The sequence below is a fragment of the Saimiri boliviensis genome, chromosome 13 (genome assembly GCF_048565385.1).
Source record: "Saimiri boliviensis isolate mSaiBol1 chromosome 13, mSaiBol1.pri, whole genome shotgun sequence".
NCBI classification, from domain to species: Eukaryota; Metazoa; Chordata; class Mammalia; order Primates; family Cebidae; genus Saimiri; species Saimiri boliviensis.
The window spans coordinates 101144633-101167247 of NC_133461.1; the positions used below are offsets into that span (position 1 = coordinate 101144633).

General features: G+C 41.9%; 1 protein-coding gene across 1 annotated transcript in view; it reads right to left on the reverse strand.

The window, feature by feature from the left end:
• The window catches only part of EBF2 (EBF transcription factor 2), a 210532-nt gene that overhangs the window by 67994 nt on the left and 119923 nt on the right, over positions 1 to 22615 (reverse strand). The window contains exon 7 of the mRNA XM_003937186.4: positions 17 to 98. Within this exon, the coding sequence (XP_003937235.1) occupies positions 17 to 98 (82 nt within the window). The remainder of the gene's footprint in view (positions 1 to 16; positions 99 to 22615) is intronic.

The window sequence follows — 22615 nt, forward strand, 5'->3', positions numbered from 1 at the left end:
CTGCAGGGCCCCTTACCTGAAACCGTCTCATGTCCCTTGGGTTTCCTGCTGTTTTCAAACAATTCTGATTGCACTTGAGGAAAAATTTTAAAAAGAATCTGTGAAAAGAAAGCAATGTGTTACATTTTTCAGTAAACATCTTTTAAGGGAGACTATAGCTGCATTCGACTAGATTTGATTTGAAAGAGATTATATTTCAGATCTGGGAAATTTCAACCTACCCTGTCTGTGAAGAAACATTGCTGACCCTCTGCAATTTGCAAATTTGGATGTTTTCAATCTCAAGCCCAGCGCCCCCTTCCCCATCACTGTGGGGGATTGTTAAGTGGTTCACAAGCTGGGCTTTGGTTTGTACATTGGCCTGAGGAGTTTCTAGAGCATTCGTTTTGGGGCGGGGGTGGGTAGAAAAAAGGCTTCAAATGCAGCAGTGACCCCTGCTGTACAGAAAGTCTTGCTCCAGGGTTAAAAATGGCAGGACCTGGCCTAGAATCCCAGGGCATCTCGTCTCTGTGGCTCTCCACTGGCCCCAGACACCATCACACTCATACGTGAAGGTTGCCTGATATATTCAATGTTTACAAAATCAGAAAACGGTATGTTACTCTCCAAAGACAAAGTCTGTCCATACGGGTATATGCCAGGGTTTTTATGATTAATAAAAAGTGTGAATGTCCTCTCAGATAGTGTATAGATTATCCAGAGAAACATGAAAGCACAGAATAACGGTCTGAGGTTAGCATTTGTCAGACGTATTTCTTGAAGCCAGTATCTTCTCTTAAATGACCTATCTGTGCAATGTTAAAATTGGGCTTCTTTCATCGGGCAACTAGGTTAACCAAGAAAAATGGCAGAGGTGGTCTTTCCAGCAATTCACCTAGTCAATGTTTGAAATTTGGTTTCAAAATACAGTAAGTTTTTCATTTATTTCACTTGCAGAGTCCTTTTCCTTAAAAAAAAAAAAAAAAATCCAGTTTTTGCAGTGTTAAAGTCCCAGGTGAGCTAGGCCTATTTCCCTTTCTGTTACTATGACAACGAAATTTTACCGCAGTCCCAAAGTCCCTTCAGAACTCTCACATCCATGCCTTGAATTAGAACTTTAAAGGAAAAGATATACATTTTCCCCAGGATTTACAAACAAAAATAAGTAGAAATCAACAATGTTTCCAAAAAATTCTATTCTAAAGCAACGGTTGATGAAATGCTCACATTGCAATGTTCTAAATCTTATTTTTTGTTCAACAATCACACAAAAGAATTAGCTCTCCAATGAAATGTATTTATCACTTTAAAAAACTGATGAGGAGATAAACAGTAAATGATAAAGGAGGGGAGAAGGGGAATTGGCTCTTCAGAGTATTTTCTGTATTCAAGCCTCTTTTACTCTGTTTGCTGGAAATATTGGGCCACATGCTCCCATGAATAAGGTTGAGCGTGATTGGAAGCAACAGCTAAATATTGTTTTCATGATTTTATAACATCTGCTTTTCCCTTCTCTCTTGCAATCTTTTATAGGGTGGGTGGGAGATTGGGCTTTTGCTTCCTGTGCCCAGGAGGTGTTGGGGTCTTTACAGAAGAGATCCGCGGAAGGACAAGGCAGAGAAAACGTTGTGCGAAGCTCTCCGACCACCGTGTTCAAATTCACAACCTGCTGCTGCTCTCTGAAGGGCAGTGGCATCTCTGCCCAGGCCATCAGAGGGCGTCAGAAAGCACAACTGCTTTTATTTAAGTAAACATTCATCAGAATTCAAACATTTTATTTCCTGAAGGGTAAACATCCCCTCCATTTGAACACTGGTAGCAGAGTCAGCCACGGACCCTCACACTGCATGCTAACGTTGCCTTTTTCCACCCGTGAGTGTTTCTAAACAATAGCCCCCACCGCCACACCACACTGGCCCTCAACCACTCCCAGGGGCAATTTGCAAATTACATTTTCCCCTACTAAACCTGAATAGAGTGCTTTTTCTCATTGACTCCTTGATTTCTGGAAAGTTTTGCCACAACTGGACTCATGTAATGTGTTGTGTGTGTGTTAGACTACCTCCACTCCCTTCTCCAAAATGTATCTGGTGAAAACATTAATGTTCTTGAAGGCATTATTATATGAATGGTGTGGTAGGTGGAAAAGTGCAAAACAGATAATTGTTTACATAAAATCAAATTGATTTAGGGAACCATGCAGCCTGCTGAAAGGCTTTATTCATTTTAAATTAGGACCCTTAACAGTGATTTGAATGGAAAACATCTACTTTGACTCTTTGCTTGTCTGGGGTGCTGAGTTTGTAACCCACACAGCCCCCTGCACTCTAAGGACTTAGCATTGGGCTCATGAAGGAGAAGGGGAGGTTAGTGTAGGAGGGAAAGGGAAGGTGAGTGGGAGAAGAGAGAAAGAGGCAGAAAGTTCTCTTGCTACTTCTAAATGGCTTGCATCAGAAATTATGGCCTGGATTTTTAAATATATGGATCTACAAATTAATTAAAAGAAATACTGGGGCTTACTGACATCTCCAGTTTTTTTCTCTTCCATTTACTGGTGTCTTCTGGGTCTCTGCCCTCCATCCTCTCCATCCATCGTGCTCAAGGTCTTGAGACAAAACCTTCTCTAACTATACCAACGACATAGCCACGGGGTAACTTCAGGGAACAAATTCTCTCCAAATCCCCTGGGTTCAGATCCCTCGGAAAACAGAGCTGCCTGGAAAATGTCAGCACTCTCCACTAAGAAATGGGAAACCCAAATAAATGATGAGATTCAGACCAAATGTGCAGATGCTCATCAGTATGAATTCTATTTCCACTTTCTCCAAACAATGTTGACGACGTAAACATCATCACCATGGAGCATGCTACACACGACAAAGCTTCTGATCTCTCAAGAGCAAACACGAACAACCACAGGTTTTTCCTTGTGTTACGCACAAAGAGGATGGGGAGGTGGAGTCAACGTGTGAACTCAGACCTTCGGAGGGCAGTCTGGTCCTGAGGTCAGTGGGGCAGGAGAATGCATCTGCCCCATTGCTTTGCTCCACAGATCTGTTGGAAATGCCCCAGGGGTTAACCTTGACCTGCAGCTACCAGCTGACCACGACACCAAGTTGCCTCACGATCTTTATCTCTTAACAAAGGAGTTGAACAGGATCTCCAGGGTTCTTTCTAACATTCAGATTTTATGAATGCAAAGAACAATGTGCAGAGTTGAGAACCTTCCAGAAAGGGTTACTTTGGGGAAAGAAACCGCTGAAAACAAAAGGCAATGACTTATTGAAATCCAAGTGTGTATGGCAGAGGTGGGAGTGAGGGTTTCTGAGAGGGAGGTCGAACCCACTGAGATAAAACTGTGAAAAATAAACGAGTGAGGACAGCTGATTGGTGGGAAATAGGACATCCGGGATGACATCATGCCCAGAGTGGGCGGTGCCCTGAGGCTGATGGGCAGATTGCTGGGTGAGTTGCACTGTCCCGTGAGGACCTTTCTCTCTGCTTCTGAGGCAGGGAGGGTGCTTCAGGAGTATCACACATCGGAGCCACCTGTGTCCCCTCTAACCATCCTGCACGTCCAGCAGCTGAAGGGTACAGGGGTCACGGAGCGGAGGGAAACACAGTTTGCTGAGTAGCCACTCTCTGCCTGATACACAACAGCACATTTCGTTCTCACAACAACCCCGTGAGTGACAAATCGTCCCACGGCTGGGAAAAACCAAGGCCTCAAGCATTTAAGAAATTTGCCAAAGATCACAAGCTTGTAAGTGGTAGACACAAGGACTGGAGCCTGGATCTTTGTGGCAACAAGCTCCACGTGACATTGCACGCTTCCCGCACCAATGGCACTGCTGCACAGCTCGGTGAATACAGAGAAACCACCCCATTACACACTTTGAATGGGTGCCTTTTATATTATGTAAGTTATATCTCAATAAATCTGTTTAAAAATCACTTCAGAATGGTCTATAAAGGGCATGCACGCGCGCGCACACACACGTAACAGGAATAAATCACGAGGAAAAAAAAAAAGGTGAAAGATTCTGACTTCTTGAAGAGACTGTCATGTTCCAAGTAGAAAACAGTAGGTCAAAGACAAATGGAAACGTGGAAACAAATGCTTCAGATTGAAAGCTTCTGCTGAATTCATTTATTTTTGAATTTGATCAATATATATTGTGCTCTGTATGCAAAAAGGTTCAGGCACAGTGGCAAACAAAGCCCTTGGCCCCAAAGATCCCCCAACCGAACTATTCAAGTATGTTTCTCCAGCTTCTGAGAAGAGTCTGAAGACCTCTCAATCTATTACTGGGTACCCTCCCCTCCAATCTCTAAAATACTGGAATATTCTGTACTATTCAGGAATGCAGTAAAACTGTCTAAGTGGTTCCCACATGTCTTCCCCCATCCCACCCATCTCAAACTAGATTCACAAATACAGTGCAGAGTTAAGGTTCAGTGGTGCGGGACAGGAGGCCTGAAATCACAGGAAACGTAACTACTTAATATTCTTGCCAGACTCTGGAATTCTCACCAATGGTCTGACTATCACAAAACCCAGCAGAATATTTCTCCAGGATTTATGGAAGAGGCCATTCAATGTACCTCCAGATTGGAATGTAAGATCTAGTCTCTCCTTAAAATGTTTAATACAAGAAAAGTCCATAAGGCCGGGTACAGTGGCTCACCTCTGTAATCCCAGCATTTTGAGAGGGCAAGGCAGGTGGATCATGAGGTCAGGAGTTAGAGACCAGCCTGCCCAATATAGTGAAGTCCTATCTCTATTAAAACTACAAAAAAGTAGCCGGGTGTGGTGGCAGGCACCTGTAATCCCAGCTACTCAGGAGGCTGAGCAGGAGAATCACTTGAACCCAGGAGGCAGAGGCCAGTAAGCCGAGATTGTGCCATTGCACTCCAGCCTGGGGCCATCTCAAAACTAAAACAAACAAAAAAGTTAGACAAGAATGCACATCAAAGGAATATGAACTTAGCAGTCGTTAACAGCAACCATTATACAGAGTCTCACTGTATACCAAATAATATGCAAAATGCCTTTCACTTTGAAAACTTAGTTCCTTACTCCCCTAAAAAGAATCTAATTCTGCCTACCCTGAAAACAACTTCTGCTATAATACGGCCACATCTTATACACCACAGAGATGAGAACACCCCAGACTCTCCAAAGACCAAGAGAGGGGATGCTGTATCCGGTTCTCTTTCTCTGCCATGATGGTCACATAAGCAGGCTAGGTCACTAAAGGCAGAGCCAAGCATACCGTCGATATGGCCTCACAAACCACATAGGGACTTAATCACGTGTGTTCGTTGATTTGGGGAAGGTACTTCTTGTCTGGATTAGCTATTAAACCTCCTTGTTTTCAGCCCAATAAATTAAAATACAATTGAGTTTCACTGTTTGTGCCTGCTTCTGAAAAGGAGATAACCCATTTCCCTTAAAACACTCTCCTATCATTTCTGAAAACTACGCAAAGTAGGGACAGGCTGGGTCATAGAATCACATGTGAAAGGAATGGGCAGCTGCCTTTCTTCTCCCAGGATCCTCTCCACAAGTTTACATCCTTTGAGGGATTAGGCAATCCAAGCTCTCACACCAGACTGGGAAGCCTACTGGGTGGCCACACCCATGAGTTCATTTTCTCACTTTGAGAACGGCACTCATAACAGCTCACTCAGCTTTGCATGGTAGGAAAACTCCCAAGTGATTGGTTTCCACTTAAGACCAGAGAAAACCTCAATGATGGTGTTCTAACTGCAATCTAGATCTTAACTGTAATATCTTCTTTGAGCCTTCCAACAGCAGAGAACATACTTTCCTCCTTCAAGATCCCCCAGCAGAATCTCACCTAGGCAGCCCTAGGGAAGGTGAAGGTAGCAGTGGGACCCAGCCTTGGCGTGGAGATGAAGTGCCCTGGATATATCTATTTGGTTGTTGAGGTGTCAATCCAGGCTAGAAAGGGCCCTGAAGCTTTAAGGATCTTGTGAAGACTCTGACTAAAGTCCACAAGAATGAAGAGACTCTGGGAGGTCAGGCTCCCAATGGGCTCTTGTTACACCCTCAGTAACTTGGGGATGACGCATCTGAGAACACTTGGCTTAGTATTTGAGATCTGCTTGGCAAGATGGCGATGGTTGGCAGAGAAGCCCTGGAAGACTCATGGAAAGGAAAGATGATTTAAAAGTTTTCACTTACTGGCTTCTTTAGGCTTAAACGAAATACTCATTTTTGTAAGCTGATGTTCTATCGAATTCATTTAGTTAAACAACCCTTCAAACTGTAAAAACAAACACATGAACAGAAGAGGCATAGAAGCTTTAACTCCACAGACATTTCTAAGGCAGGGATCTGTTACTGTTAAGGCTTATTCATCCAGATTATTTCAATAAAAGGCCATTTCAGATCTGAAAATTTTAACTTTACAGAAATGTTTTAAGTAATACATTTTCTTATTTCCAACTACACTCAACTTCTCAAATTCCTCTTGGCTAATAGACTATGATGGAATAATAACTATCATTAATAATAGCCTATATTCATTGAGCTCACATTATTTGCCAGGCATGATTTCCTGTAATCAATCCTCTTAACTTTGAGAGTAGGAAAATGAACATCCCCATCTTAGAGAGGAGAAAAACAAGACTCAGAAAGGTTAAATGACTTGCCCAAGGCAAAACAGCTAGTAAGCAGAAAAAACAAGAGTGGAAGTCAGGCTTTCTGACTCTTAGCAAAATGCTGGTCTGGTGGGAGCTTGGCCAAGCTTTGGAGGAAAAAATAAAAGTAAAAAAAGCCTAACTGTGTTGCCAAGCTGCACTGTTTCACAGGACCGTGCCCTACTCATCCACATGGGGGATCCTGTCATTTCCTTCCTCTTCCGCTGGAATGAGAGAGGAGTCCTTCATATTGCAAAACAAAACAAGCAAACAAAAATGTCTACCATTCCTGTCAGGGACGGCACGCTCTAGAAATTCTGTGACTATTTTGGAGGACGCAAAGGAAAAGATAAGCAAATCTATCAGCTATTCAGAAAGCAAAACTTCTCAAGAATCCAAATTGTCCAAAGATGCCATAGCCCAAATAGCTGCAGCCTTTAAAAAAAAAAAAAAATTACTCAAGTGGATGAGAAAGATTTCAGAGCCATTTGTCTATCAAGATGATGGAAGGGAAAAAGCTGAAAATCAAACATGGAATAAAAGTAGTTGAATTAAATCTTGGAAAACATTTTTTGGAAATCCAGTCACCAGGGCTAAATTTTGAAAGCATTTACCCAAGCGACAAAGCAGGATCCCCATAATGGAGATTTTTAAACAGATCAGCAAGCTAATGCATTTGGTAGCAGATAACTTCAGTCCTCTATGTAGTAGCTAACTGGGGTATTCATATCAAGCCCACATGATTTCAAGGCTTCTGCAATGATGATGATACAGTAAAAATTGTTAAGTTACTGTAAAAATTAGGGACTTTCAGTAAAAATTAAAGACCTTATGGCCAGGTGCAGTGGCCCACATCTGTAATCCTTGCACTTTGGAGACCAAGGCAGGCTGATTTGTGAGGTCAGGAGCTTGAGACCAGCCTGGCCAACACGGTAAAACCCAGTCTCTACTAAATATACAAAAATTAGCCAGGTGTGGTGGTGCACACCTGTAATCCCAGCCACTGGGGAGGCTGAGACAGGAGAATTGCTTGAACTTGGGAGGTGGGGCTTGCAGTGAGCCGAGATCATGCCGCTGCACTCCAGCCTGGGCTACAGAGTTGTGTAGCCCCATCTCAAATGAACAAACAAACGAAACGAAACAAAACAAAAAATACCTTTCAAGGCCAGTAGTGAGGACTAGTTATTCAGTTATTCATGCGAAATGTTTGGGTAAATGCCTGGTACAAAGTCAGTCAGCTTCTTCACCTTTTGCTACACACATGCTTATGATCCCTTCCCACGTATTGCCCCTTTCTCCCTCACCAAATTTCAAAATAGCCCATTTTCCAAACCAAGCTATTCCAGAAGGAGCTGCTACAGATTTAAATCCGGTCCTCTCTGCCCTGCTTATCTCTCCAATATGCACAATGTACTCCACTGGAAGAACTTCCCTTCGTTTTCAAGAGAGAGACAGTAAAAGGAAAAGAAAAAAGCATGCAAGTAATTAATCCACTCTAACAGATAACGGGGGTCGGTGGGGGGGGGGGGGGAAATGACAACAACAACAACAACAAAACACCAAAAAATGGTGGATGGGAGTCCTCCTTCCTGTTTTCGGCAAACTCTGGCCAGCCAAAGAATGCAGAGCTACACACGCAGTATGCTGGCTTCTGACTGGCAACAGGCCCCATCCAGTCACTTTCTATTCCATGCTCAAGTCCTCGGAAGTGGTGTTTCGGCTCGGCAATAGTTCCTTCATTACAGGGCACACTGCCTACAGAGTAGAATCTGCTGCATTCATTTAGACACCAAGAGGGAGCTACTTCCCCCACCATGTAAATCTGACTCCCTGACTCCATACCGATAGACTTCATTTCAAAGGAATTTCATGATTTCGTGGCAAGCATTTGACTGTTAACAGCCACTGAACGGCAAAACAAGGGGCCACTTTGATTCTCCACTTATTTCTGCCGAGGACCTGGGGTTAGCTGTCGGGAGGTTTTTGTGTGTTTGTGTATGTGTGTGGGTTTTTTTTTTTTTTTTTCTTGCTTCTATATTCAGAAGCATCTTCATTCTCCTGAATTCTATTCTTTGACACCATGAGGCTCACAGGGAAAAAAAATCTCTAAGGAATAAAGTCCTTGTTTTTACACTCAGATACAAATCTGACACCACTAATGAAAATAATAATTGAACTCTTTGGGCTTGAATTGGAATGAAACACACACTAAGAGCACACTCGTAATTCTAATCGTTCTCATAAACTATCTTTCGAGGGCTCTTTGCAATGCACAAGGTTCTGTCTTTTTCTTTTAAAAAAAGAAACAACCCATAACTTCATCTTTGCCCTTATCCTTTCCTCTGTCTTCTCATCTAGAAAAGAAAAAAGAACTAAGCAAAACTGAATCATATTACAGACTTCCTTGAGAAAAAAACCTTTCCGTGAGACTTCAGAATCAGAATACAAATCTATTTCCCTTTCCAGTACCATGACTCCTCCGTTGAAGGAGAAATGAAGTTATTAGTCAACCATCAGCTTAATGGGTCCTCACCGTTCCATTTCCTCAGCACCCCTTCCCCATCCTTCCTTCCCTATCCTTCCCCTCCCCCTCCCATTCTCTGCCCTCCCGGCAGAGCTCATCTATGCTAGGCTGAGCAGTGAACACCAATTACACCCAGAGCCCTTTGCTGCTGCCTGGTCTGCTGGTTTTACTGTTTTGCCAGATGGTTGAGGCCAATGTGTAAAACTCTCTACCCTACCATTAATTCATAACTCGGTAATAACTTTCCCACGACTCCAGGAAATTGAAGTAGAGTGCAAATGTGGAGATGTTGAAAGGGAATCAAGGTTGGCCAACTATTTCACACCTGCCAGAACAGATACCAGGGAGACAAAAAGATACCCCTGTTTACCCAGCCTGGAGCATTACTTTCCCTGAACTAAGGCAGAATGATTCAACATGCCATGTTGGAGAAAGTGGCGGACAGAGTTCGGAATGCGGACTTCTCCTAGCTTCGCCTTCTCTCTGCTCTTTTCAGCTTTATATACCCCTATCGCACCTACGGGTTCACTCTCTAATGACCTTGAGATTGTGTATCAATGTAACGCTATATTCTTACGACAGATTCATAGATTAGCAGATATGAGTACATTCTCTTGCTAAGACAGGACACCATCCAATGTTTGTTAGCATCATTAAACTAAAACTGACTTTTCACCTGCTCCCATACCATATGCAGCTGCAAATTTTTAAATTAAACTATGAAGCCATGCATAAATTTACATATATTACAGACTAGCCTCTCCATTTAACATGCAAATGTACTCCAATGTTTCAGAACACCTTCTGTCGCTAATTAATTTGCTGAATTATAATTAGACTAATCCTGCATAATTAATAAGCACAGATTTTTTTTTAATTTGTAAGCAGCTTGAGGAGATCATTCACTTCCTTCTATAAACTGCTAAGTAAGTGTTAAAAAAAATCTGGAAAGAACATGTGTGAAAAGGTATGTTTGATGTCACATACAAACTCAAACTAGCGTGGAAGATACAGAAGTCAGTATTGATAAAGGTACATATTTGAAGCCAACATTCAAATAATCAAAAAAAAAAAAAAATTGCATCCAGAGGATGGGGACTAATTCTCCCTTTGTCTCCTTGTATATAATGTTTTATTCTTTGCCTTCTATCCGTCGGATCTTCCAAGATCACAGAGGCGGGAAAGGATTAAAGTAACCGTATGTTGTATTAGGAGAGATAATGATATTAACACTCCACTGTATATCAAAACACTCTGTGCATGCTGGGTGCTTATAAGCTCCTTTGATGGTATTTGGAATCATTTTCATTTTGGCTGCCAAAAACACCCGAGATCCATCTAGTGGAAACAATTAAGTTCCATTAGGACTGTATCCATTCGGTAATGATTACAATGAAGAGTCCCTCTTTAATGCTGGAGAGTGGAATCTCAAAGAAAAGTATGCATCTGTACACTGAAAAATGTGAAAACTATAGAGTTTTTCAACCAAGCACCAAGCTTAATTTTGACTCCCAAAAATAAACCAGGATCGGGAGAGCTTAAGGTTTGGGTTGATGACTTGTTTGAAAATTCAGAGCAGGGTGGGAATCTAGAAGAGCATGGGAAGTTTAGTGGTCATGAAAGTTGGGGAAGACTCCAGAGAGAAAGTGGGAAACGCATGTTCTGGCAAGAAGAAGCCAGTCAACCTTCAAAGAGAGGAGAAATACAACTTTAGAGCAAATAGAGAGCTCCCTGGCCCTTCCACTTAGCAAAATCACTGTACTATCAGTGGCCAAAAGATTGTTAAGTCAAAAAGACGAAGCCACTTGAAATGTGTTTAGCTTTCCATTAATTCAGTTGTTTATAGTGAGTCTATAAATAGAAACTTCTGAAGAATGGAAACCATTTTCCCAGGCTCATTACCGTAGTAAATATACCTTCTCAATACCATGCAGCCCAAAAAAAGAAAAAAAAAAATTTAAACAAAGCTACACGATAAGCTAGCTAGCTTGGGAATTGAGAAAGATGAAAAGTACCAGCACCTCGGAGGCTGTTGGCCAAAGCTGGGAGCTGATGCCAGGGGCACTGTTTCTGCTTCTTCCCTGAAAGACATTCATGTGAGCTGCCTCTCTTCTCCTTATCTGGAAGGAGAACCCGGGACAGCTACCTCCTGGGGCTATGTATTGCAACAACGAACTCAAGTGCGGAAAATATTTTCAAAGCACCTGGAAAAGGCTGTCATAGTTTTTCGGGGCTAAGCAATGTTATTACTTGAGTAGTTTGAAAACGTAACACTTTTGGAGACTTTTTCTTTTTTTTTTTCTTTTCTTTTTTTGAGACGGAGTTTCGCTCTTGTTACCCAGGCTGGAGTGCAATGGCGCGATCTCGGCTCACCGCAACCTCCGCCTCCTGGGTTCAGGCAATTCTCTTGCCTCAGCCTCCTGAGTAGCTGGGATTACAAGCACGCGCCACCATGCCCAGCTAATTTTTTGTATTTTTAGTAGAGACGGGGTTTCACCATGTTGACCAGGATGGTCTCGATCTCTTGACCTCGTGATCCACCCGCCTCGGCCTCCCAAAGCGCTGGGATTACAGGCTTGAGCCACCGTGCCCGGCCTGGAGACTTTTTCTAAGTCAATTCATACCTCTTGTATCAGTCCCCATCTAAAGGGATTTAGAGTTTTTTTAGGCCTCAAGGAAAAATAGCTTTCTGTGCTTCTAAAGTAGCTCCTCGGAAGGAACATGACAACAGCTGGAATAATAAGACTAGTAAGAGGCCAAAATTATTTTATCTCAAAAATATGTGAAATCTCATGGAAATCTTTAATAACGTCCTCACCTTTCAAGAAAAATCATTTGAAAGTATTGTGCTTTTTTTTCAGATTCCTCATCTCCCGTTTTGAGTGGTTATAATAAGAGGCCTGGTTTCTCTGTAGGCAGGAACATGTGTGTGTCTGCTTTTATAAAGCAAGAAAGTGCCTAATGGTGAAACTCACAGGGTGAAATGGATGCTTTCATCACTTCCTTCATAAAGCACCGAGATGGGACCAGAATTGAGAGTCAGAAAGAGCTGGGCAGGTCCTTCAAGCAAACCCCACCTAATGACAGGCAAGAGGTTTGGGTTGGGTTTGGGGCTAGGTTTTGTTTGGTTATTTTCTTCAGCTTTTCCTACCCCATTTCAAACTACATGCTAGTGAGAGCGGGTCCAGAGAAAGCGATTGTGACCCATGCAGAGTTAGTCAGCTTTTGAGTAATTCCTAATTAGCTATGAGGGAGAAAGAGAAATTTGGTGGCATTTAAACAGTAAGGTATAAAGCAGTTAGTTCACAAAGCTGTACTTTGGCTAATGGATTTTTTTTCACTGAACATACACATTCTAGAAAAATTCTCTAATTTTATATTTTGGCAGGAGGATTTTCCTCCGTTCACCTCACTTGTAGGTTGTCCTAGTGATTCAGTCTCTCCGCTTCCTTCTTTCTCGCCTGTCTTGCTCTGTCCCCAGTTTCTAAATTCTGAACGATGTGTTGTGCTTTTTATGTGCTACTTAAAAGTCAGTGTTGGGATGGGAGGGGGGCAGTCAGTGGGAAGAAGGGATGACTGAAATACAGAAACTGAGATGGTAATTACAGGTAAGCAGCTAGGCTCAATTTCATCTGATAACTCTGACGGCTTCCCTCCACTTCAGCCGTGAAGATCCACATTCACAGTTCATGTAACCTTTGTGCCGAAAAAGAAAGAACCTGTAGCTGTAGCGTTAACAGGGAGCAGTTGGTACATACGGAATTATCATTGGCTATTAACACCAGGTCAGGTATCATATTATCCTCTTACAGACTACATTTGCCAAACCCACATAAAAACATAAAATCAGGTATTTCAACATTCTGTCATTCCCTAAGCAAAAGAGGTTTTCTTATAGTACTCATAGTAGAGTCAGCCGACTTTCATTAGAATTTTTTTAACTTTTTTTCCTTAAAGAAGAACTAAACCTAGATGATATAAAAGAGAAACTGGGACAAAAATCAGGTCAAGAATTTGATACGAAAGGCATTCAGATAAGGCTAATAATATTCCAGAGTGTAGTCAATATCGCAGACAATGATCAAATTGGTCTAAGCTCTACCCAACCCCTATGTCTATACAAGGTTCCAGGAATCAGTAATCAGTTGTTTATTTGCTCTTTTTCTCATTCAAACCTTACTGACTGATGTCTCAACTAACTTTATGGGAATTATCAACTTTTTGGAGGTTTCCAAAGCTTAGTACCAAAAGTGAAATCTTTCTTGTAAATATACCCACCACAGAGAATGGTAACTGTTTCACATTTCTTTATTCTCCGTAACACCACTGCATTCTGTGCTAACTCTGGTCATCTTTCAGAAGACACTACCTAATTAATTTTCACTTTGCTCCTAAGCAGATGTCCAGGATCTCTTGTTTCATTTTCTCTTTAGAAAATTGCCGCTCAAACGAAAAGTCTCACGGGAGAACCAGAGCCTACACCAGACCTGAGCATGCTCCCACTGAGAACAGGCACAGCCTCTGGGCACTGCTTCTGTGCCACCTGGAATTCCTTATTCTTCTTCCCACGCCATATCACACTGTTACTCATAAATAGGATGTAGTCTTAGAACAAGGTGAAATTGAACATTTTGAAATCTGATTTCAAAAATGAAGGCGAGGCACAAAATCTCCCATCCCATTTGGAGTCACTAGGATTTCTCACTCCAGGTTCAAAGAAAGGCTAAATGTAAATGGGGCAGATTCATGGGACTCCCATAAATCGCCCCCACTTTGCTGAAAACCAGAACCCGAGTTTATGTTGAAGTTTCAAAAGTACTTGACTGAGCCCAGCCCAAACTTTAGCTTTCCAAATAACTTCCAAACCGATGATACTGTTTTTACTTTTAAAAAAACCAAACTGGTTTTATGTTACAAAATGTCTTATAAATCTGTATTATTTCTAAAAATTTGCATTTATTTTAAGTGCTTATTTCTACCCTTCATCAAATGAGATCGATTCTCAAAGCCTGGTGCAGTAGAAATGTGTTTCTATACAGTAGGTTCACTTAAGATCATAAAGATGAGTCAAATAAGAAAATCTTTTTTGGGGAAAAGAATGTGCGGATTTTAGATATCTACAAAGATCCTAAATTTTAAAATAGTTCAGAAACCCACTTCCTCTGCCAGAACAGATATCATTATTAAGTCAGCACATCCACATCGTTATATGTATTAAGAGTCAGAGTAGCACAAAAAATATAAAAGTTACATCGAGTCCCCCAAAGTTGAGACTTTCAGTGTCTTTGGCTCTGTCACCTCTACTGCCTTTGAAAGAAGTGCTGATAAACCAAATGAGCCTTCTCAAGCTCTTTTTGGAATAAGGCAAAGAGTTAAATAAATGACTAATATTTTAACATCAGTGTTGGGGAAAAGCTCTAATTGACAAGCTCAGTATCCAATCATCTGCAAAAGCCAGAGACGGTTTTACTGACATGATTCTTTCTGACTCTGGAGTTTAGAGTTGGGTTTGTGGTTTCTCCCTATGCCAGTGAATAACGGAATACAACTACTAAAGAAAAAAAAAAAAATTTATCCCTTGGAGAATCAGCAGCTGACCTGGAAGTAAAACATCTCAGCTCTTCACTCAGAGGCCGTAACAGCCTGTTCCGCTTTCTCAAGGAGTTGCCAGGCCTCAAGTGAGCAGCAGGACAGGGTCCGGAAGCATGGGAAAGAGACGGTCACAGGTCCCTTGGGACGGCGCACAGTGGAGTTGCCCCAGTCGCACTGGGAGAAAGGCCGCTCTGCAGGGATCTGACATCAGGCTCTCCCTGGCAAGCCCATAGACGGGATAACCACTCCCAGAAATGGCCCAGAGAAGCCCATGGCCCAACACCATGACAAGGAAGTCATCTAGTCTCATCCATGAGTCAGAATTTATGGGCTGCTCATTGAACCCGAATTGAAACTACAATTCCACCATTCCTCCTGGTAGCACCCTGCCCTGAATTGAGACAGAACTGAAAAATCAGGCCCGTTTTGTTTTTTCTTTTTTGTTTTTTCTTTACCATCTCTCAGCTTGCCAAGGTGACCACATCAAAATCATTTTGAACAAACCACCAGGCATATAAGTTTATATGTGTATATGTGTACACATATACGTTATATGTGTTCATATGTGTAAACATATATACATATTTATGTCTACATAAACAGATTTCATCACTCCTAGTGATATGCCTGCTTCGAGTTTTATTTAGGTTTGTTTTCTGTTTTACAATACAAGTTCTAAACTGATCAAAAGATGTTCCCATCTCCCTGCTTTGTTAGCTAAGGTTGTGGGCTCAGGAGCATTTTTCATTCAAGTTTGATATAATTCAGCCAAAAGGCCCAGCGAAGTCCATTTCATGGTTTTACACAATCTGTCCTCATCTGGAAGTCTGTTATTCTGTTAGGAATATATTCTAACCCAAGACAATAATAACAAAGCCTTTTATGGTAAACAAAGCTAGGCTGATTGACTTTGATCATGTTTTTAAATGATAAAGCAGTTAGCAGATTAATTTTGTTCTTAACTCTTTTAACCTGGGCTGAATGTTTATGCTTCTCCTAATGAGATGATGCATTGAAAAGTGAAGATAAATGTCATCTACTTTCCATGTGATCTATAAAATTAATCTCCCATGCTTATGTTAATACCGATAATGTAATGTAGGAGGCAGTGTGACCTAGAGGATAAAACTTAAGAGGAAGCACTCATGTTCAATTACAGTTTATATTACTGACAGTATTTTCACCTCTCTCTCACTTGCCTACTCTCGTCCCTCATACAAGCTCCCTCACATACCTTCCCTGTAAAATTGGGTAATGCCTCTGAGAGATGCTGGGAGAATTACTTAGGTGCTTTGGGAAACAAAACGCCTTTTAAAACTTTCTTGTGAAATCGCAGATATTGTTAATGTTTCTACTGTAGAATCAGCCTTTGGTAAGTAACCCTGACACACTTCGCAATTGTCTTCCTACTCAGTAAAAGTGATCCTCCCCAGAGCTTAGGCAAGTGACCCTCCACCCACAGGGTTCTGTTTATTTCCAGAAAATAAATGACAAGGAAGGAGGGCGAGATGCACGGTGATTAAGTCACCGAGTTAAGGAGGGATCAATGCTTACACTTTAGGGGTTAAACGAAAAGCTGATTACATCAGGAAGGAATTCAGGTTCTGTATTCAGCTGTAAAATAAACTGGGAGTTTTGTGTTTGGTGTCTGAAACATCTTTGGAAACACTAAATCAATTTAATATCAATAATTGCCACATATATGCTAGATTAAATGAACCAACACAGATAGCTTTGTTCGCAGAGAAACCAGGGCCAAATGGCTTTCATTAGCATGACTAATCCCGAAGTTCTGTGGTTCGATAATCAGATGTCTAAACCTGAATTTTGATTCTTGCAAAGATAGGATTTGGTACAAGACATTGCAAATCCAGCTATTCCTGCACCATTAACATACATGCCGAATATCAGAGCAGCAAAGTGACACGTCAAGTGCCCATACAGCTACAACTGTACCCACTGGCGCTGGGAAACACACCAGATGCACTAAAAATTAAAGAATTCACTCTTTTACACGGGACTGAGCCTTTACCCAAAAAACCTGTTTTTGGGTGCTTTGGAAACACTTGCTTTGGCCCTGGGGAGACAATCTTAACAGGAGTTTCAAAAGCCTGTCCTGTGCTCACAGCTCCCCAGCAATGACCTGTAACCTGTGACCCTGGTCATTTTCTTATTGTTGGGATTACAGAACCGAGTGGGGCAGAGAGTTGGGGGGTGAGCTGGTGGTATTTTCACTGGAGTCCTGAGAATATTCTTCTCTTTTTTTTGGCGATTCTAATATATCTTTTCCCTTCTAACTCTTGCAATTTTGAAGAGCTATACTTCCGACAAATTTTATCCCTAAACAGTCCTGAGAACTTCAGAAAACCCAGGGTGCACAGAAGGAGCTGAGAGGGGTCATCAGAGTGACTTACGAAGGCAAAAACGGGGCAATGGTCAAGAGTCTTGGGTTCTACCAAGAACCTGAAGTAGCTTACCGTGAGTGTATCCTGCAAACATACAGCAAAGTACCTGAAACCTTGCAGAGGAAGCTCTGAGGAATTTAGCCTTTGTCAGCCTTCGTTTTTCTAATCCCGGAGTGGACCCTGTCACCCCCCAACCCACCACCACATCACTTCAACCAGTCCTTGTGAATGCACTTCAGCTGCCTTTCTGCAGTGCGTGAATGTGTGTCTATGCATGTGTGTGTGTCAACTGCCAGGAACACAGAATCGCTCTTCAGGGCCTAATCACTGGGCAGCCGAGCCCCTGGACGGTCTTCTTTGGAGGTCTGTGTAAGTCTTGGGTCAGAGCAGCTGCCTGTGAGTCATGATGGGCTGTGGGGCCTCAAATCCTTTCACAGCCGATTTGTGGCAACGGAGAAAGCATTCAGCTTTTCATTTTATGATAGAAAGGAAGATTTTTTGCAGAGCCTTTATAGCCTGGGTAGGGGATGTCTCTTAAAGGTCAAATGTGACTATCCCTATATGTGGGTTTGGAAATTCACAGACTGTGGTTATAAACGTTGCTGAAGTGCAACTGATATGTGCAGGTACTAGCCATTTCCTTGAAATGCCCCATGTCTATTTCTTTGCTATCCCTCAGCCAGTCCCAGTAGCTGTTGTTGCCTCAAACACATGATCAGCTCAAAGGGCTTAAGAGAAGTGAGCGCTTCTACCATGAAGCAAGACCACCAGCTGAGGGCTCTTTGTCCCCAGGTACCAGTGGGCCACAATACAACGTAGGAGGGGGATCTTGTTGCTCTCGCCATATGGTGACCTGGTTGAGAAGTCAAGGGTTTCTCTGTATTCTCTGGCTGTGAATCCAAGGCAGGCTGGCTCCCCCATGTTCACTGGTGCCATGGGGAAAAGGGTATTTTGGAAACATTGTGTCTGGCCTGGGATGTGTCTCTTCCCACCCCTACCTTTCTAATAATCATCCCAAGTTGGCTAAGAAATAATAAACTAGGCCGAGGTGGGCAGATCATGAGGACAGGAGTTCAAGACCAGCCTGGCCGACATGGTGAAACCCTGTCTGTACTACAAATACAAAAGTTAGCTGGGCATGGTGGCGCATGCCTGTGATCCCGGTTGCTCAAGAGGCTAAGGCAGGAGAATTGCTGAAACGAGGAGCCAGGAGGTGGAGGTTACAGTGAGCCAAGATCACGTGACTGCACCCCAGCCTGGGCTACAGAGCGAGACTACATCTCAAAAAAAAAAAAAAATAAGTAATAAAAAGAAAGAATAAACTATTGCTTAGATGAGATGATAATCAAGTCTCTTAGGAAATAGCCCAGAAAGACGAAGACTCCTCTTTCTGGGGATCAGTTATTACACTTTGACAACGTGGACATATCTTTGACACTATGTGTCACTTTCTCTGACTCAGAGTGTGCAGTATTGAGGATGTCCATTTAGTCAGAAGCTCTGCAAATGATCCCATCTGTATGACACTCATTGATTCCTCCATATATTCCACTTTGTCAAAGTCCAGGTGTAAAAACTCACGGACGCATGCATCCTCTCCACATTCCCCAGCTCTTTCCTAAGAGATTTTACCACCACTCAACACAAAAAGGAGCTGAATTATTTCTCAGCAAGACTTCAGAAGTACATTAGAGAGTTCTATTCTTCACCTTTGAGGCAATTTAAATTCACCAGACTGCCCTGAAGTTCTGAGCAAAGGATCTCCAACAGATCAGATGATCTCCCTGGATTAAAGGAGGAAGTCCATGTGATCTTTTCTGGGCCAGCAAGAGGATTCAGAAGTCCAAGGATTTCACAGGTCAAAGAGAGTTTCAGGATTGTGATGGTTAGTTCTTGTCAACCTTGCTGGGTTCTAGCACCTAGTTACTTAATCCGACACTAACCCAGGTGTTATATTGAAGGTACATCTGCAAATTGTTTGACTCTAAGTAGAGGGACTACCCTTGATAATGTGAGTGGGTCTCATCCAATCAGTTGAAGGCCCTAAGAGCAAACACTGAGGTTTCCTGGAGAAAAAAAAAAATTCTTCCGCAAAGCTGTAGCACTGACTTCTGCCAGGGTTTCCAGCCTGCTGCCCTGTCATGAATGCCAGACTTGCCAACTCCAACCCCACCCCACAATAAGCCAATTCCTTATCTCATATATATCTAGATATCATATATTATATATATGGATATCATATATATTTGTATATAATGCCTATCATATGTATATATCATATATAATATATACATGATATATATTATATCACATATTACATATTATATATTTCCTATTGATCCTTTTTCTCTGGAGAACCCTGGCGGATACAAGGACCTACTGGAAATTTCCTCTCTAGAGAGAACTTCCATCACTATAGAAACTTGGAAACACAGAAACACCTACAAGTACCAAGTAATGTGGCCCTTTCTGCTAGGGTGGGCAACTCCATTGGAGTCCCTGGTGCACATTAAACCTCATAGGACCTTCCCTCTGAGTGTAAGAAGAGGGGACAGGGAGAGAATGACAGAGGAGTCCAGTGATTGGCTTGGCCTTAGAACACCCTTATTTTTACATATCAAGCTAAAATGTACTAAATTGGAACTTCAGTCCTAAACAGTGTGGGTTTATATGATATTGTTATTTTAACCCAGAAATGATTAAAGTGAGTCAAGTTTTGTGTTTTTTTTAAATCTTCTCTGAGAAATCCCCTACTTTTCTATAAGGATTACATAACTCTAATAAGAAAACCTTGTCAAGAATAAAACCTGGCCTACATGGCCTCAGGAAAAGCCCAGAATGTATTTATTCCACTTGATGAAAATAGAAATATATATATATGTACATATAAAAGCCCATCAAATAAGGAACAAGCCTTGTCTCCTGTCCTGTCCTCCACACAAAGGTAGCCAAAATTTCAGATTCTCTCAGAAATGGGTTTCCCCTGATTAAAACGGAAATGGAATAAATTAGAATGTGGTAAAAGTTTTTCTTCAGGTGCAATTCATACTGAAAAAATTAAAAGTGCAGTTAGTGTGGATTCCTGAAACACGCACCGCTCTCTTTAGACTGTTGGCACCTAAGGTACGCAGGCTGGCTTTCCACGAGCTACAGGAAGAGAAGAATCTCTTAGAAACCTGGTCTCCATAAACTTAGGACTTACCTGAGTTAGCTGCAAGAGACAGCAAGAGAGCTCATGCAGATCCTTGACATGCTCCCATCTGACCCATTCCCTGTCCTCCTCTCCCCACAACCACTCCTGCCCCACCTTGGCCCAGAAACCAAATGTGAATTTTCTGTTTCCCACATTAGCACTAGTCCATGCCAGGACACCAGCTGACAATTTCTTGGTTTTATTGTCAATAACTATACCATGTGATCAATTACTGTCCTCACTTAGAACAAAGCCTGAGCCCAAGAATATTTATAGTTTACCAATGCAGTATATGACTGTTACAAGAGAAAAAAAATGAGTTATTAACTTTAACTGTTTAATGTGAATTCAAAGTTTACTTATCGATGGAAATATGCACAAAGAAGCTTCAAATGGAGTATTTACCGACGTTCCTTATACATGACAGGAGATTGGCGACATAGAAAGATGACATTAATAATAAAATGATTTTTAAATGGAAAAAAAAAAAAACAGGGAGATGAAAGAAAAAAAACTAAAGGACATTCCTTTCCACCTTCCACCAGGAAGTGGACCAGGCTTGGCCAAAGTACAAACAGACAAGGAAACAGTCCCTACTTTCCAAGAGGCACTTGCTACACAGGAGGGCCCTACCATGCAGAAAGCTTTCGAGGATTAAATAAAATCTCATGTATTAAGTGCTGACTTAGGGAGGTGCCTCTATCTCCACACTCAATAACCAGGAGTGGTTGGTATTACATTATTATCAGTTCAAAAAGAACTCCACAGACAGACTTCAATGGAAAGTATATTAAAACTAATAACAGTGACTAATACAACTAATGCTTCTTGAGTGTTGAGCAGCTATCTGCTCATGTTGATTCATTTAAATGCTCACGACAGTCCAATATCCCTATTTTACACAGATGTGGAAACTGAGGTTAAGGAATTTTCACAAGGTCATGCAGCTACCAGATGGTGGAGATGGGATGTGAACAGGGCATCCCAGCTCCAGACTTGACTTATTTAAAACACACTGTCCTGATCCAACTCCTGTTAGAGGGAGAAGTAATCAGTGCAAATTTTTTCCTCCCGAAAACATTTTATCAGGGTCTATGATGACTTAGGGCACTTAGTATGATGCTTATGGAGAGCAGACACTCGACAAGGCTTTTTATTGTGGACTTATTCTGTTTTTAAGGCAAGGAGCTTCTCTGTTTCAGTATTTTTTCGCTTTGTGCCTTCACTTCTTCCTACTGGCTACTTGTTTTTTTCCTGCTTTTGAAATCTTCCTTAGTAAACATGTGTGCTTACAAAATCTTCTAAGTTCTATTCCTCTTTCAGAGCACACACAAATTACATCTTCTTTTTCAGTCAGGATCCTTCAGTCCGCAATGACTCCCTCCTTGGGACATCTAAACACACGCAAGGATGGTAATGTTGATCCTGGTTGAGTCTTCACAGCTACCTTGCTCTCTACACACCCACTTCCCCACCACTGAGCTCCCAGGCCTGGCTCAGATCCAGATGTCAGTGGGAAAATGGCAGAATCATGGTAGACAGAGCTAAGGTTTACAAAGGAGAGAGGGAGAAAAACAGAAGGGAAAAGGGTAAGAGGGAGACCTGGGGAAGAAGACAATGGAGAATAAGGGATATAGACTTTACAGTGGCTGATGTGGGAGCCAAATGGAGAATGAGATAATGAGGCAGTATCTTATGAAGTGTGTTTTCTATAATTACTTCAATGCTCTTTGGAAAAGGCAGAGAAAAACTAGAACTGCTCTCAGTTACTTTCAGATGCTGAAAAGTTTGGGTGTGATATCATGTTGTGTCAGGGACATGTGGACTTCTGGTTTTATTCGGGTTCTATCTCCAAGGCTCCTCCAGAATCAGGTATACTTCTTGACAGTATTATTCATTTGGGACACAGCTATCTCCTTTCCAACGAAATGAGGACACTTTTAAGTAAGCTGGCTGGTCATCTTGGTGTGACCTGAACTGTATCAAGTAACATAGAAAAAACAGTTCTGGAAATCTGAAGTAGAGCCTGTTACCTCATAGCTGTGTGACTTTAGAGAAGTCACTGAGCCTCTCTGAGCCTCACTCATATCTACCTGTATGAAAATCTACCTACAAGACGATACATGGGGAAAGCATGTTGGCAACCATAAAGTGCTATGTAAATGTTACCACTGCTTAACGCCTTGCAGGGACTCATTAAATCTTGTTGATTGATTGGCTGATTAATTAACTCCAGCCAGCTTCCTTAAAAGT